The sequence below is a fragment of the Tenrec ecaudatus genome, chromosome 15 (assembly GCF_050624435.1).
Source record: "Tenrec ecaudatus isolate mTenEca1 chromosome 15, mTenEca1.hap1, whole genome shotgun sequence".
Taxonomy (NCBI): domain Eukaryota; kingdom Metazoa; phylum Chordata; class Mammalia; order Afrosoricida; family Tenrecidae; genus Tenrec; species Tenrec ecaudatus.
Genome location: NC_134544.1, coordinates 61,897,008 through 61,913,151, shown reverse-complemented (window position 1 = coordinate 61,913,151; position 16,144 = coordinate 61,897,008). Strand labels below are relative to the sequence as shown.

Genomic DNA, 16,144 nt, shown 5'->3' with positions numbered 1-16,144 from the left:
AAGAGAATGTTAATTTTATTTATTGATAATGAATGCATATGCCCCCCCCCAAACAACTACTTTCAAAACAAAGCCCCCCAAAATTGACTGCTTATAATACAAAGGCTTTCTAAAACTATAAGGTGGTAGCAAATTTGATATCAAAATATTTTTTCTGCTGTTGCTTTTCGATGAATGAAATGAAGACTTGCCTAATTTAAAATCTCATTGATTCCTGACATTTTCTTTCTGCATTTACTGTTCTTTCAAAAACACGCAAGTTGGTAAGTGCCGAACCCTGGGCCATGCCAGTGGGATACCGAGACTAAAGCCATTTGTTCCTACTACAGCCCACTCGAGGCAGAGACGAGGAGCAGGGTATCCAGCCCTCGGATAAGGCTGCGCTAACCTTACAGGGGGAGGCCGAGGGGCAGAGTGGTTATGTGTTGGGCTGCAAACCACAAGTGGTTCAAGCAGCAGTTCCTTCCGTGGTCCCTTGCCACCCCAGGGCTTGGCAGAGGCAGGTATTTGTATCCTGGATGTGAAAGGTCAGTCAGTCAGTCCAGCACTTGTCAGCACCTGGGTATAGTGTTTCAAATTGCTCTTTTTCCAATTAGAGCCCCAGATAAATGGGAGGCAGCTTCTACTCAATGCCGACTTCCTCTCACATTTTATGAAGCTGTAATATTCTGGTTAATGAGTTCCACTCCTCTAGAGTAATTTGCTCTCTAATGGAGTGATACATTTCCGATAGAAAAGATTCTGTTTTGACCCACTTATGTTCTATCTGTAAGCCTGCCTTTTCCTTAAAAGGGAACCAAGAGAGTTACTTTGTATTAGAAATGTTCATCTGGTGCCTTACATTGACAAGCTTTTATGTAGTATATTCATACCACAATATAGATGACTCTGCAGCTCCTGTTTCAGGCTCCCATTACACCACCACCCCCACCGCCCGCTGTTTTTGCCGGAGCTGCAGGGACTCCAGGAAGCCAGGGAATGGACAGCCCCTGCCTGTGAATGTAGCCAGGGCCCAAGAGTAGCCTCCCGTGTGTGATCAGCCCACCACCCTTCATGTCTTGAGCATCAGGGAGATGCGCACAGGAGACCACCTCGCTTCTTCCTGCTCTCTGCCATTTCTTTACCCAGCCAAGGCCACCCCCAAGAGAGAGTTTACCCAGATCCATCGGAACACGCATCCAGGAGGCATAACTGCACGTGGCCTCTCTCCAGAGCCTCTGTGACCTCGGACGTCCTCTGAACATCTGCGCATTCCTAGGAAATTACTGAATGTTTAAGCAGCAAAGTGTTCAACTTGCAATGAGTCCACTTTAAAAAGGAGGGGGGAAACTATAGCCATGTAGGAAATGTTTTTATTATATCTTTATTAATATCTCTTTATTAAGTTTGTGAACCCTATTGTTAACTGTGGTGACCCCTGAGCAGTGTGCTTATATGTGGGAGGAGTGTGTTGTTAGAGAACATTCATACTGTTTTTAAAGCAAAGTATATTAAATTTGTTATAATTTACTCCAATAATAATGGTACATAAAAATGGGGGCTCTTTTTAAAGTAATAAAACTCAAAACACTCACATGAAACAGCTAGGTTCCTCTTATTACTAGTTGTGCTCGTTAGTGCTACCTTTGACCACGGTTAGGAGGGAGGGGGAAGAAGGGGGGCTCTATGTTTTGGGGGTGCTGAAGTTATTTTAATGGTGGTGAGGGAGTTTAGAAAAAGGGCACCAAGAATGATTATACAACTCAAATAATATAATCAGTGCCAATGATATGTATGTAGAAATTAGTGATCTGTTTTCTTGTGTATATTTTTTGATACTTTTAAAAATTAAAATAATAAAAAGAGAAGAGTCCTTCCTTTAGAACCAAGGCTATCCACGTTCAACTGGGCAGGATGCTTAGTGTCCCCGCCTCAGTTTCCTCACCTGTAAAATGGAAGTAACAAGCACCTCAAGGTACCGTTCTGAAGACAAAACCGTTACCGTCACATATGTACAAGTGCTAGACCAGTGCCTTGTGCGCAACAGGTGCCATCTGTGGGTATTAGATTACTATTTTTATTATAGTATCCCATTCATCTTAATAGTTATCTCTGGGTACAATATTCACATAACAAGTCTTACTTTGGCAGCATATTTTATTCAGAATATCTAATCTCCATGTTGCTAAATACCTGCATTAACAATCATTAATTCCTGGTAGGTTTTTCTTTTCCAAATGTGGCAACCTAGTTAGTTCTCCTATTTCCGGGAGAGCTAGAGGTGATCCGTTAATAGGCCTGTCAAGGAAACTCAGCTCCTGTATTTGGCCAGGAGTGGGAGACAGTAGTCTGACTCTGAGCTGTTGTTTCTTGCTACTGTTTTGCAGGACTCAGAAGGAGTAGAAATTATGTTAGGTGTTTGTGCTAGTGGTCTGTTGATATATCGTGACCGCCTTCGAATAAACAGATTTGCGTGGCCCAAGGTTCTAAAAATTTCATACAAACGGAACAACTTTTACATCAAGATCAGACCAGGAGAGGTAAGTAGGCCTGCCTGTGCATGCACATGGAGGGAAATAGAAACTACTTGCTTGTGAATTTTGAGTTTTATGAAAGAATTTATTATAGGTTTCTAATAAAAAATAAATAATGCATTCTTTACATTTTTATTAATTTGTTTCCTTTCCCCCCACTATGTACATTAATTGAAAGGTCTCTTAAACATGCATTAATATAAATTCAAGATCTATTATTTCTTAGATGTTTCAGGCTTTAGTGTAAGTCTCTTTGTGAGTAAAATAAAGCACTTTTTCCTACCTTTCTTGTTAGGAGAACAGACCTGATTTCACCCTAAAGTGAGTAGATGCATCCAGGGAAAGCACGGTTGGAAATAGCAATGCCAAGTGTAAACTCATGGCTGCATATCTTCCACAGCCCAGTGTATTGTTTATTTAATCATTGAGGTGTAGTCCTGCTCTTTTAAAATCATAGGCGGTAATGGAAGCGTCAAAATGTTCCATTCCCTTCTGCCATTCTCAACAAACTGCCCCACATAGAACTATTCACCATGGTTCTTTGCCCCATAAATTACCTTTGCTACTATTGATGGCATTAGTCTGGTGGGTTTGTGTTCTTCTGAAGAGTCCTTGCTATTTAAGATGATGCCCTCTGGTGGCCTGATGTGTACTGTCTTTGCAAAATAGTGTGCCTCTGCCTTAAGTAATGTTAAGATACTAGAAAATTAGATATTTCACCTTGAAAATCAAAATGGATGATCATCTGAAATATACTCGCGGAAATACATGAAAGCGTGACCTCCTTGATTTTACGCATCTCCCATGGAGCAGTAGGGTTTAGCAGGACCATCGCTGTGAGAGCACACCGATAAAGTCAGCTGTCGTTAAAGCATGGACTCGGTCATACGGGACTGGCTTCGAGAGTAGAGTAGGAATTTAGGTGTGGCTGGTTGTGATTTTGCAAATTATTTGCAAAGTTTTTGTGTTATTCATAATGCCAAACTTCACTTGCTTTTGTTTTTAAATAGTTTGAACAATTTGAAAGTACGATCGGATTTAAGCTACCCAACCATCGAGCTGCCAAGCGCTTATGGAAAGTATGTGTTGAACACCATACGTTTTTCAGGTAGGTAAAGATCTTAGAGGGAGGGGGGAGCTTGTTTTATTTTCTAATGGAGAATTAGAATAATGAGAATTATTTTTCCTCTGAAAAAGTTTGAGAACACGGTCTTTTCTGTTCCTTCAAGTTCATTGTCATCTCAGGTTTTCTTGTGAATTATATAAATGTATATTTTATAGTATATCTTATATGTTTATAGATGATATAAATAAAGTGTACATTTATATATTCTTATAAACTTTATAAAAATTCTAAAAGGACTTCTAAATTTTAAAAGTTTCCTTAACTTGTCTTGTACTTACCTGCCTCATTCCTCTTTCTTTATACACTGTAGTATTTTATTATTTATAGAAGGTATCCATATTTTTGTGAATTGTCCAACCCATTCCTTACTACTTGAATAATTTCTCAACTTCCTGGACTTCTTTTCTCACATAAAGACCGTACACTTTGTACTGAAAGGTAACCGTGTCACTACTTTTTTCACTAACACAGGGGCTTAAGCGAACCACAGACTCAGTGGTGTGACGTGTTAAAGCACATCCAGTTTGCCACAAGTCTTCTTTGACTTCTGTCCCCTCGACAGGAACCCGAGTTGGTAGATGTTGGGTTTTAACCCCCATTAAAAGCAACAGTTCCGTCGAGTCTCTTCTGGTGCGTGACAGCCCCACGTCCTCCCGAGTAGAACTGAGAACCGAAGGTTTTCTGGGCTGTCATGTTTATGTAACGAGCTTGCCAGGCTTTGCTCCCGCAGCCCTGCTGGGTGGGTTTGAACTGCCAGCGGTTCGGTTAATAGTACAAGAGTACAGTTTGTGCCACTTGGAAACTCTTCCCATAACAGCATAGAAAAATCAAGGTCATATCCCCCAATATTTAACTTAATAGTCGTTCTTGTTCTCCCCGCCCCTCCCCGTATCATTAGACTGTTATTACCAGAGGCGCCTCCAAAGAAATTCCTTACCTTGGGTTCCAAGTTCCGCTACAGTGGCAGAACACAGGCCCAAACAAGAAGAGCCAGCGCGCTGATAGACCGCCCAGCCCCTTACTTCGAGCGCTCGTCCAGCAAACGGTATACCATGTCTCGCAGCTTGGATGGAGGTAAGCTTCAGCTTCTGGCTCTTGATCATGGCTATGGCTATTCAAACAGGAAGACGGAACTGTTAGGCTCCTTCCATGACTCTGTAAAGTCATTACAAGCTTTCGACAAACAGGGATCCTTTAGATCAGCGGTTCTCAGCCTGTGCGTTGGAGACCCTTTGGGGGTCGAATGACCCTTTCACAGGGATCACTGGATTCATAACAGTAGCAAAATGACCGTTATAAAGTAGAAATGTAAATAATGTTATGGTTGGGGGTCACCACCACATGAACTGTATGAAAGGGCCGTGGCATCAGGAAGGTTGAGAAGCACTGCTTTAGATAGTATGAATTGAAGTGTTACTGACGTATGGCTGAGTGGCAGGTGTTTAAGTCAGAAAGAGCTGCCGCGGTCAGTCTAACTTCTGTTATTGGAACTTTATCTAAAAGAGCATAAGAATGATATTTAGGACCGAGAAGCGCAACATTCATATAAGGTATTACCCTTTTTGGGATCAAGATACTTTCATTCCAAATATGTATCGTAGTCACATACTCTTAAGTTCATCTAATTTATTTCACTTACTGGCAGATCCAGGGATCCCTGGTGGCACAGTGAGGCATCGCAGGCATGTTCGACTGCTAACCTCAAAGTCTCAGTTCAAATCCACCAGTTCCTCTGCAGGAGAAAGCTGAGGCTGCTTCCCCTATGAAAATTTATAGCCTTGGAATCACTAGGGAGCAACCCTCACCTGTCCTGTCAGATCCCTGTGAATCAAAGTTGACTTAATGGCAGTTGCGCTGGGCTGACAAATCCTAAGTGATTTCAGAAAGAAAGCTGCAAGTTAAATGTATCTATTTCTAAAGTATGTTTGCGAACAAAATGTAGCCTTTCTCAGTCCATTAAATTATAAATAGTAGAAAGGATAATTCTCAAATAACAGCAAGGAACTCTTAATTAATTCGTTAATATTAAGTACTGGGAGTGTGGAGCCATCTCTCGGCATATCCTACCATTAAGTCAAATGAGTCAATGCTCACATATGTAGGGAGGTAATCTTTTACATAGACTTCTTAGGGATAACATGTGTGTTTCGTGCGTTCTTACTGTTCTGTGTGATGGCTTTATCCTACAGTCCTTGGTCATATGCAGGTGTGCTGTCTGATAGCTAGAGCAACACTGAATATATGGACTGAATGGGGTCCCAGCCTCTCTCTGGGCCATGCTACCTTTTCTGTCGTGCACCCCATAGTCTCAATTCTCCTTTGCCCCTTTACAGTGATTCAAGCTATGTGCCCCCTAAATCCCCTGATAAAAAAGACTTTGGGTTTTCCTGATGGAATCCTTTATGTGAAAAGTCAGAATTTCTCCTTAAAGCTATGTTATTTATCTGTAAGTCGCCTCATGGTGACTCCTAGGGGGTGAAGAGTGATATGTTACTCCATATGGTTTCCAGCCACCACTGGCCTGTCAGTTTGTCATACTATAGTGGCTTCTGTGTTGCTGTGTTGCTAGAAGCTAGGCTGCTGGTGTTTCAAGTACCAGCAGCGCTTCTAGACTAAGAACAGACTACAGAGAAGGCATAGACTACCCTATATGAAGAAGTAGCCACCAAAAACCATAGGGATAGCAATGGATCATAGTCAGAAATACTGCCGGAAGATGAGCCCCTCGGGTCGGCAGGCTCCAAAGGTGACTATGGCTGCCTTCTGAACGCAGAGTGGACCAGAATGACATGGGGGGAGTAGAGCCTTCTGGACCTTCACTTGCTAATGAGGCATGGCTCAAAATCACACACAAAAACAATCATTTGAACATTTAGTAAAAATTGGAACTTGTAGTGTACAAAGCAAGACTCTTAAGAAAATTTCAAGTTGTGAAAAAATGCAATGGACTCCATAGAAATTGATCCCCTAGGCATTAGTGAGCTGGAATGGGTTCCTAATGGCCATTTCAGTAAGTTATTCATATGGTTCCCTGTGCCAGGAGTGGCCATTCAAGGGGAATGCTATCAAATTAGTCATCCACAAAGACATTTCGAGAGCTATTCTGTAGTAGGGCACTGGCTATTCACATACAGAGGAATCAAATCAATACAATTATTAATCACATTTATGCACCAACCACCAAAAACATGTTGAAAAAATTGAAAAATTTACCAACATCCTCCATTTGAAATTGATCAAACATACAATCAGTATGTGAGGATAATTATTGGCAATTGAAATGTAAAAATTGAAATAAAATAAAAACCAGTAGTTGTCCCTGGTGATCAAAACAAAGTTGGAGATCACATGATTGAATTTTGCAAGACCAATGACTTCTTCATCACAACTAGCCCCATCAACGAGGGTTTTTTAAATTTAATTTTATTGAATTAAATTAAAAAGACAGGAAGGACAAGATCAAAATGTATGTCAGAGGAGAGACTGAGTTCCATAAAAATAGAAGAGACTCAAACTTGCTCTTAATGATGGAGTCATTAAGGCAAATGGAAGAAATGATGCTGCCAAAGAACTAAAGAGAAAATGTCAAAGAAGACAAAGTCAAGCATTACCATGAAATGTGCATAGCCCTAGAATTAGAAAACCAGAAAGGAATATGCTCAGTGTATCTTAAAATGAAAGAACTCAAGAAAAAAATTCAATTCAAGCCTTGAATTAGAATGCCGAAAGATTCCACAGGCAAAATATTGAATGATGTGGGAGCAACAAAAGAAGATGGGAGGAATTCAGTCATTGTACCAAAAAACTAGTCAACAGGCTAAAGCAGAGCATGTACACTGGTACAGTTATGCGCTCTCGACATACAGAATCCAGGACAGATAAACCCCTCAGGACCAATAATGAGAGTAGCGATACCATGAGGGTAAGAGGAAAAGAGGAACCAATTTCAGTGATCCACGCACAACATTTACCCCAGGGGGACGAACAACAGAAACATAGGTGAAGAGACAGCAGATAGTGTAAAATATGAAAATACAAATAATTTGTAAGTGATCAAGAGTACACAAAGGTGGGAGGGGGGGGGGAGTGGAGCTGATACCAAGGGCTCTCAAGTAGAAAGAAAATGTTTTTGAAATTATGATGACAACAAATGTACACATGTGCTTGAGACAATTGATGTATGGATTGTTATAAGCTGTAAGAGCTTCCCAATAAATAATTATTTTTATTAAAGTTAAAAATAAAGAATAATAACATTTTTTTAAAAACAAAAATATTTCAGGGAGTAGCATATGAGCAAGAACTAATGATGCTGAAGGAAGAAGTTCAAGCTGTACTGAAAGTGTTTCATCCAGAACAAGCCTCCAGGAATTAATAGACTTTCAACAAGCTGATGAAGCACTGGAAGCACCTGTTCTTCCATGTCAGGAAATTTGGAAGACAGCTACTTGGCCAGCTAACCGGGAGGGATCTATATTTGTATCCATTCCAAAGAAAGGTGATTCAATGGAATGGAACAATGTCAATATCACACACAAGTAAAATTTCACTGATAATCATCTAATAGTGGTTGTACCAGTACATGGACAGGTTGCTGCCAGAGATCCAGGCCAGATTCAGAAGAGGTAATGGAACATGAGATATCGTTGCTGATGTCAGATGGGTTTAGCTGAAAACAGAACTCCAGAAATGAATTTACTTGTGTTTCCTCGACTAGGCCGAGGCATTTGCTGGTGCAGATCATAAACGATGCGTAGTCTTAAGCAGAACATTGGATTGACAGAGCACTTCATTGGGCTCGCGCGGAGCCTGTGCACAGATCGAGAGGCAGTTGCGGAAACTGAACAAGGGGACACTGCGTGGTTTCAGATCAGGAAAGTGTGTGTCAGGGCTGAATCTCTTCACGTACTCAGTTTGTCTGCAAATAATCAGAAAAGCTGGATCGCATGAAGAAGAATGTGGCATCGGGATTGGAGGGTGGCTTATTAACAGGCTTCGATAGGCAGATGACACAGCCTTCCGTGCTGAAAGTGAGGAGAACTCGGAGAAGGACTTGCTGATGAAGATCAGGAATTGCAGCCTTCAAAATGGGTTACAACTCATGGTAAAGCAAGCCAAAATCCTCACACCTGGACCAGGAGGCAACATCAAGAGAAACATGGTGTCAAAGATCTCATCCTGCTTGGATCCACAATCCATGGGCAGCAGTCAAGAAAGCAAAGGGTACATTCCATTGGGTCATTCTGCTGCACAAGACCTCGTTAAAATGCTGAAAAGCAGGGATGGTACTTTGTGGACTAAGGCGCTCCTGACCCACACCATGGTCTTCACTTGCCTCGTGTGCATGGGAAACTCGGACATTGAACAAGAAGACTTAACCAGATTCCATACATTTAATTTATGGTGCTGGTGAAGAATGTTGCAAGTGCCTTGAACTGACCAAAGAACAAACAAATCACTTTTAGAAGAAGTACAGCCAGAAGGAAGCAAAGATGGGGGAATTTGGTTCCAATACTTGGGGCATCTTATCAGGAAAGGCTAGTCCCTAGAGAAGGAGAGCATGCTTGGTCTGGTAGAGGGGCCGAGAAAAAGGACACCTCCACAAGATGGATTGATACAGTGACTACAGGGATGGGCTTGAGCGTAACATCTGTGCTTTCTTCAGTTGTACACAGGGTCGCTGTGAGTCCGAACCACCTTGATGGCCCCGAGCCCCACAGGGCTCTCAATGGCTGCTCGGTGTCACAGGGATATTTGCCAGGCCCTTTGTCCATGGCGCCTCACCTCAATAAATCCACATCCAAGTCCAGTCCAACTCTCTATCAATAGCTGGCAAATGGGTGAAACTCTTCAGGACTCCACTTTAGCCATCTTAGTCATTTATTGAACACTAATGACATTGGTAATTACCCTAACCAGTTTTTATTGTTTTTGACTGACCCAGGAAATGCATTAGCGTTGGGTATCTGCCAAGTGTTTCCCGTTTGCAGAGTGTCGAGCCTGAAAGCCAAGTCTTTGGAATACCATGCACAGGAGAATGGTTTATAGTTAAACGAGGGTGCTAAGATATCTTCCTGGCACTGAACCTTTTCTTTATGGTTGTTGTCTCCTTTATACTCCTCTCTCCTTTAGAGAATCTGAAGTTAACCTCATTTCTATTTTCTCCGAGTAAATGGGGAGTTTGTATAGCAAGCCTTTCCCCCTACCCCTCCCCTGACCGAATTCAGTGATGTTCACACAAGGAAACACGTTTGCTATGCGTACTGTTTCCTTGACGACTTTGTGCGTGTTAATGTCTGCTGAGAAGACAGAAGACAATTGTGAAATACGTGTGCCAGTTTCATGCTGTGTCTTCCTCCCTGCCCCAAAGGGACGTTAGTATGTGGTGTCTCTCGCTCGCTGGGGACCTGCCATGTCTAGTGCTTGTTCTGCAGCCGCTCAGCTGGGTGTTGGCACTGCTTGGTGGCACAGAGACGGCTGTTTGCACCGCTGCATCTCATTTAGACAAGCCGAACTGCTTCGTGGGCAGCTGTCTCGTGAGCTTTTTCAGCAAGGCGAGGATACATATGCTTAGTGAAATAAATGGCTAGCAATTTTAAAAGGTTTCCGCAGCCTATCTAATGTTTAGATATTAATGTTTTCTGAACTATCAATGCTGATAATCGTGTACTTGGCAGTTAGGTACAGTGGATTTGAAAAACAGCATTTAAACATAACTTTCATGGCATCTAAGGCCTAAGATTATATGGGTACCAGATTTTTAAACCTTAACTGAACCAAGCATCTTTTTCACTAAGACGTTATAGCTGTGCTGAAAGGCTATGTCTCCTATCTCTTATGTTTGCATGCTTGTTTTTGCATGGATTTCAGTTAGCAACTTTGTTCTTGTTTTCCCAAAATACCTGTGTTAGAGATGATAGTGTGTATGCATGTCACAGGGTATGGTTTACAACATAGCAAGAATTAACTTATTTCTGGACTTGTATTGAACAGAGTTGTTATCTGCATTTGTTGAGATTATCTGCCAAGATAGTTATTTTCATTATTGTAGAAATAGACCTAGATCTTTCAGCCATTATTAATACAATTGTAATAGCAAAAGCTATTTGGTGCATGACTATCCAAAGCTTTGCTCAAAGATGAATGTACTGCCTAGATCACAGCTCATTCTGGAACTTGGTACGAGGTGTCTGGCTCCTTTGCCCAGCTGTTACTCTGTGGGGTTAACAGGCATGGCTGCAGCTCAGCCTCACCTCCTTCCACTCACCCCACCCTGTGGCACCCGTCACTGGCCAGCCTGGGAATGATGGCAACATAGTAGTTTCTAGAGATACGCCTTTCAATCGTTGAGCAACACAGTTACAGGTGATACCGATAGCGGAATTCATGCTAGTGCTTAGCAGAAGGAACATGCAGGGCTGCGTCCTACCAGTTTTCAAGATCAGCCTGGCATTTGGGACTTTATTTTTTAGATTTTTAGTAATAGTTGTGGTGTCCATCTGTCTTCCCAATTAACTGTTTCAGATTTTATCTCTTCAATTGTATTTGCTTTTAGCATCAGTGAATGAAAACCATGAAATATACATGAAGGATTCTATGTCTGCTGCAGAGGTTGGTACTGGCCAGTACACGGCAACAAAGGGCATCTCCCAAACCAACTTGATCACCACTGTGACTCCCGAGAAAAAGGCCCAGGAGGAGCGTGACGAGGAAGAGGACCGTCGGAAAAAGGCAGAGGAAGCCACGCCTGTCACTGCCGCGCGGCATGAGGGAAAGGTACAGCTCCAGCCGTCTGCTCTGGCTGCACAGCAGACGTCCTGCATCACTAGTTTGAGGCTGCAAAGCGGGCATGGGTTAGGAGTCCCGGTAACGCACAGTTCACTTCAGAACTGCCGCATCCCTACGGTCCATTTTTAAACGATTCTTATTGTTTCAACATTTTCCTTCTGAAAGTTTCTTTTAGTTTTATAATTTTTTTTTAAATTTTAACAACTGGCGAGCTTTGTGAGACTTTCAACAGCTATCTAGTATGTAGATCTGAAAAGTGCTTTTCTTGGCTGATGACGTTTCCATTTGGGCTCATATTTCAGAACTTCCACTAAGCTGTTGTGTTTCTGGCCCCTCCTCCTACCCAAACCCCGTCGATTATTCTAGATGTACAGTCGCCATGCTGCCATTCTCCTGACTACCCAACAGGATGTAGCCTGTGCATCTACATACCGTTTCCTTGCTTAAGTCTTCGGCTAGTCTAATTATAGAAAGAAGGGTTGGTCCTGTTTTGACCACTGATGTTTAGAAGAAGGTTACGCAGGAAAACAAGACAGCGAACCTGGAAGCAACTTCTCCAAGTGTTTCATTCATGATATTTTGTGGCTTCATTTCACCCAGAGTCAGATTTATTTTTAAACATGGTTGTTTTTATTTCCGGCGATCTCGATAGCTGTAAGGCAGTTTTTAGCACAAGAATATAAAAATCAAAAGACAGGTTGGGAAGCTTATACATGATATTAATAGGAAAATAGGTGACTCTTGGAATGGACAGTACAGAGCAAAAGCAAATAGCATGCTGATATTGGTCTAGCCAGAAGGTTAGGTTCAGAAATGCTCTTTTGCACGGGGCTTCTTCGGATGCAGATTACTATGTACACTTGAATAGAAGCCGACCCAAATATCAACCGAGGCACCTAGTTTTACCACAAAAACGGCATTATAAATGTGCTGAGAAATTCGGCTTATACATGAGTCTATACGGTATGTATTACTTAGTAGAGATGCACCACCTGCTATTCTATGGCAATATTTTCCTTTTGACGAGGATTTAGCAGTTACATATTACTGGATAGATCAACAAATCTAAAATGTCTTTAGTTACAATATTCCAAACGACTCAAATTCATAAGTGATAGCTAGAAAATTTGGATTCTTCCACTGTTAAAATGTACGTGGTTCCTTTTCAGTTCAGCTAAGGGAGATTTTAAATAGGACAGGGTGTGCCTAAACAGCAAGTATGTGGCTTTTATGCTTATCTGGAAATCACCCATGCTAACTTCTGATTCCCATGGATGTATAAATATGACTTATGTGACACATAAAAGTGGGTGATTTTTTTTGCTGCAAAAATAACTCCAGGCAGTTTCATTTTATTTTATGTTAACAGATCATCAATATGTTGGCATAAAGCATAGTCGTAACCTGTCTTCACCTTGTTGCATTTTTGTCACTGCAAAATAAAGACAAACCCACTACCTTCATCTTCCTGCGTCTCTGAGAAGCCAATGCGTTGACTAAAATGCGTTCAGAGAGCTGAAGCCTAGCGCTTAAATAGGCTGTTTTTATTTCCCATAGCGCAAAGCTGTGTACTCGGCCTTACTTCAATAAGCAACATGGAAGATTGAGCTTTAATTTTATTCTTCCCCATCTTCAGAAATAGAAGCACACAAAAAACATTTATCTTGATATGACTGACTATTGGATTGTGTGATAGGTTGATTAAGTGTTCAATGCCAGCTACTCAATTCTGGCTCATAAGGACCCTGTGAGTGTCAGAGACAGGAAATCTTTATGGGAGCACACAGCCTCCTCTCTCTTCCGTGGGGCAGCTGGTGGGTTCTGCCTACTGAACTTACCATTAGCAGGCCACCTCGTTACCCACTTTGCTGCCAGTCTGCCTACAGAGTCACATAGAGCATACTTTTTTTTAACCAAAATGAAAATGTATTACCGGTTCACTTGAGAGGAGGGCATGTTGCGTAGGCAAATGATTGCCCTTGGCCATTAGGAGATGAGTGTGTCTTTGTGCTGAAATTAGCATGCAAGCTTGACAGGATTCTTAGTTGACTGCGATTTGTGTAGGTTCTTATTTATAATGCAGTCCTAATGTCAAATGTAACTGTGAGAAAAGGCGAATTGGCCTCATAGTAAAACAAAATGGAATCTTCTGTAGTCTAATATGGCCGTAGTAATTCATCATCTTATTTGTGCATTTTCTTAGCCTTTGCCTCTAAAGTCGGGGTTGGATAACCGCCGCAAAGCAGGCTGGGTAATTGCCATGCTATCAGGTTGCTAGGCAGACACACAAACACAGAACTTCACAGGAAAGCAACAGAAGTCTAATTATCTGCCGGCTCCCTGTGACCCCACCCTGAACTCTAGTTGTAGCAGCTTCCTTCCGCTGCCCAGGTGCTTGGCAGTGTCTTTTGACTGCCTTTTCGCCTTCTCAGCAGTCCCTGCTCGGCCCATTGAAGAGGGGACTTGAGAAATTGGAGAGATCTGGAGCTAGACTGACTTTCCCCACAAAAGCCTACGTTCACATTTGGGGGAAAGGTTGCTTGTATTATTTCATTCAGGGCTCAGATCAAGCGATGGAAACCTCCTGTTTATCTGCTTTAAAAAAAAAAAAAAGAAGAATGGAAAGTTGCTAGCTTTATATGGGGACCACAGATAATATAAACACAAAACATCAGGAAACACATTCTTTTGCTAGTTAGTTGTTGAAGCCACTCACCTTAGTTGAAGTTGCCTTTAGAGCTTGACTAGAGGAGCCAGAATGAAACGGAAGTCTTCAAAGGAGCCTTGGTTCTTGGTGGGAGGGTCAGGTTCCTCGCGTGTCCATTGTTGAATTCTCTGGGCATAACCTTGTCCCCTCGGAGTGGGGCCAGAAACACTCGGGTCTGACCATCCATCTGGTAGGGAGGCGATTGATTAACCAGGGGAGGAGCTCATGCTAGGCACCTGAAAAAAACCTAAAATTGGGCTTTTTATTATTCCTCCAATAAACGATAGTGAGATATTTTAGCAGAAAATCAGAAAAAAAGTTATTGAAAGTCTTAATTTCAAGTTGCCAAGAGACTGACTTTTGCTCTTAAAACCTTATCACTTTCTAGAATTGTGGGTCAAATGATTTTTTTTATCACATAAACAGGTAGAATTGCTCACAAATGTGTCCTGTTCTGGTTTCATCTTTTTTTAACCTACACTGATTTGCTAAGGAGAGAATTGTAGCCATTTGTAACGACTTTGGCATAGTTTGAATACTTGAAGACCTGTGAGCAACAACCCTTGTGCGAAAATTCTTGTTTTACGATTTTATATTGATGCCCATAAGAAAATTAACTAATTGCAGTTTTCTTTTTGTCCTTTTGCACCTCTGTTTGCTGCTGTCTCTTGTCTTTTTCACATCAGTCACCCGGGCTCGGCACTGACTCATGCCCCCCGTCACCCCCATCAGCATGTAGCACCCCTGCATCTCCTGCAAAGCTCCGCAGGAGATGCAAGGAGAAGGACCACAAGCCCACGGGCTGCGAGCCTTGTAAAGATAAAGACCCCGTGCAGATGCGCGGTGAGCCTGCCCTGGACACTGATGCCAAAGGGAAGCCTTACCTGGGGGATCCAGAGGTGGCTTTTAGCTACAAGCAGCCAGCCGGCAAAGGAGCGACCCTGTTTTCCTTCTCCTTGCAGCTCCCAGAGTCATTCCCCTCTCTCCTCGATGATGATGGGTACCTCTCTTTCCCCAACCTCTCCGAGTCCAACTTCCTCCCGCAGAGCCTGCAGCATTACCTCCCCATCCGCTCTCCCTCCCTGGTGCCCTGCTTCCTCTTCATCTTTTTCTTTCTGCTCTCCGCCTCCTTCTCAGTGCCATATGCCCTCACTCTCTCCTTCCCTCTGGCTATGTGCCTCTGCTACCTGGAGCCCAAGGCGGCCTCCTTGAGTGCCTCACTAGACAATGACCCGAGTGACAGTTCAGAGGAAGAGGTGTGTACCTCGGCATAGGACACATTGCCCTGTGTTCAGTGCTTCGGTCCAAAACGATGTTAGGCGTGGCTGCCATAGGCGTCCTACTTTCAGAGCCTCATTTATCGTCTGTGCCAACGTGTGGAGAGCTTGTGTGCTGGGGGGAGGACAACAGGTCCCAGGGTTAGGCACAACACCTTGTGTGTGGAGCAGCTTGCGCCGCCCAGCCTCGCTCTGCTGCCCGCTCGCTGAGCGCCCGTGTGATGAGGACTCAGCTGACCTCAATTGGAATTGACTAATAAGCATGAAGCGAAAGGTTGTTAGGGTTATGTACACGGATATTAATAATGGTAAGAGGATAGTATCATTCACTAGAGTAAATTACACCTAAGGCAGACTTGACAAGATTTGTGAGTGTTGCAAATATATATATAGTCTTCTCTGTACTCTGGATAGGTGCTCTTCAGAGGCTCGGGAAGGAGGAGGCGCCCGCCGCAGCAAAGGTGTTAGTGTCCTCCAGGGACATGCTCAAAGCGGCACACTCCCCTCCTCCCTGGAGGGTCTCAACCTCCCGCCCTGCCCTCTTGATCATCACTGCCAGCCTGACGGGGTGTATCAGGTCCACCCGGTGTGCTGGGTCACAAGGAACATCTAGACCAGCGTCAGCTGCCCGCACAGCGTCAGTAATCTGGAACCAGGAACAGCCCCAGCAAGATCTATGCGCAGTGGTCTTTCGATAGTGTGCATCAGACGGCGGCGTGTCTAAGGTTCTCTC

At 42.9% G+C, this 16,144-nt stretch overlaps 1 protein-coding gene across 6 annotated transcripts in view; it reads left to right on the top strand.

Moving 5' to 3' along the window:
* EPB41L3 (erythrocyte membrane protein band 4.1 like 3) overlaps positions 1–16,144 on the top strand; it is a 171,680-nt gene that overhangs the window by 128,842 nt on the left and 26,694 nt on the right. For 4 of the 6 annotated variants that reach the window (XM_075533144.1, XM_075533145.1, XM_075533142.1 and 1 more), the window contains exons 9-12: positions 2,367–2,519; positions 3,524–3,621; positions 4,538–4,713; positions 11,195–11,415. In XM_075533144.1, coding sequence (XP_075389259.1) covers positions 2,367–2,519; positions 3,524–3,621; positions 4,538–4,713; positions 11,195–11,415 — 648 coding nt within the window. The remainder of the gene's footprint in view (positions 1–2,366; positions 2,520–3,523; positions 3,622–4,537; positions 4,714–11,194; positions 11,416–16,144) is intronic. The other 2 variants (XM_075533143.1, XM_075533147.1) reach the window with 1 other exon arrangement.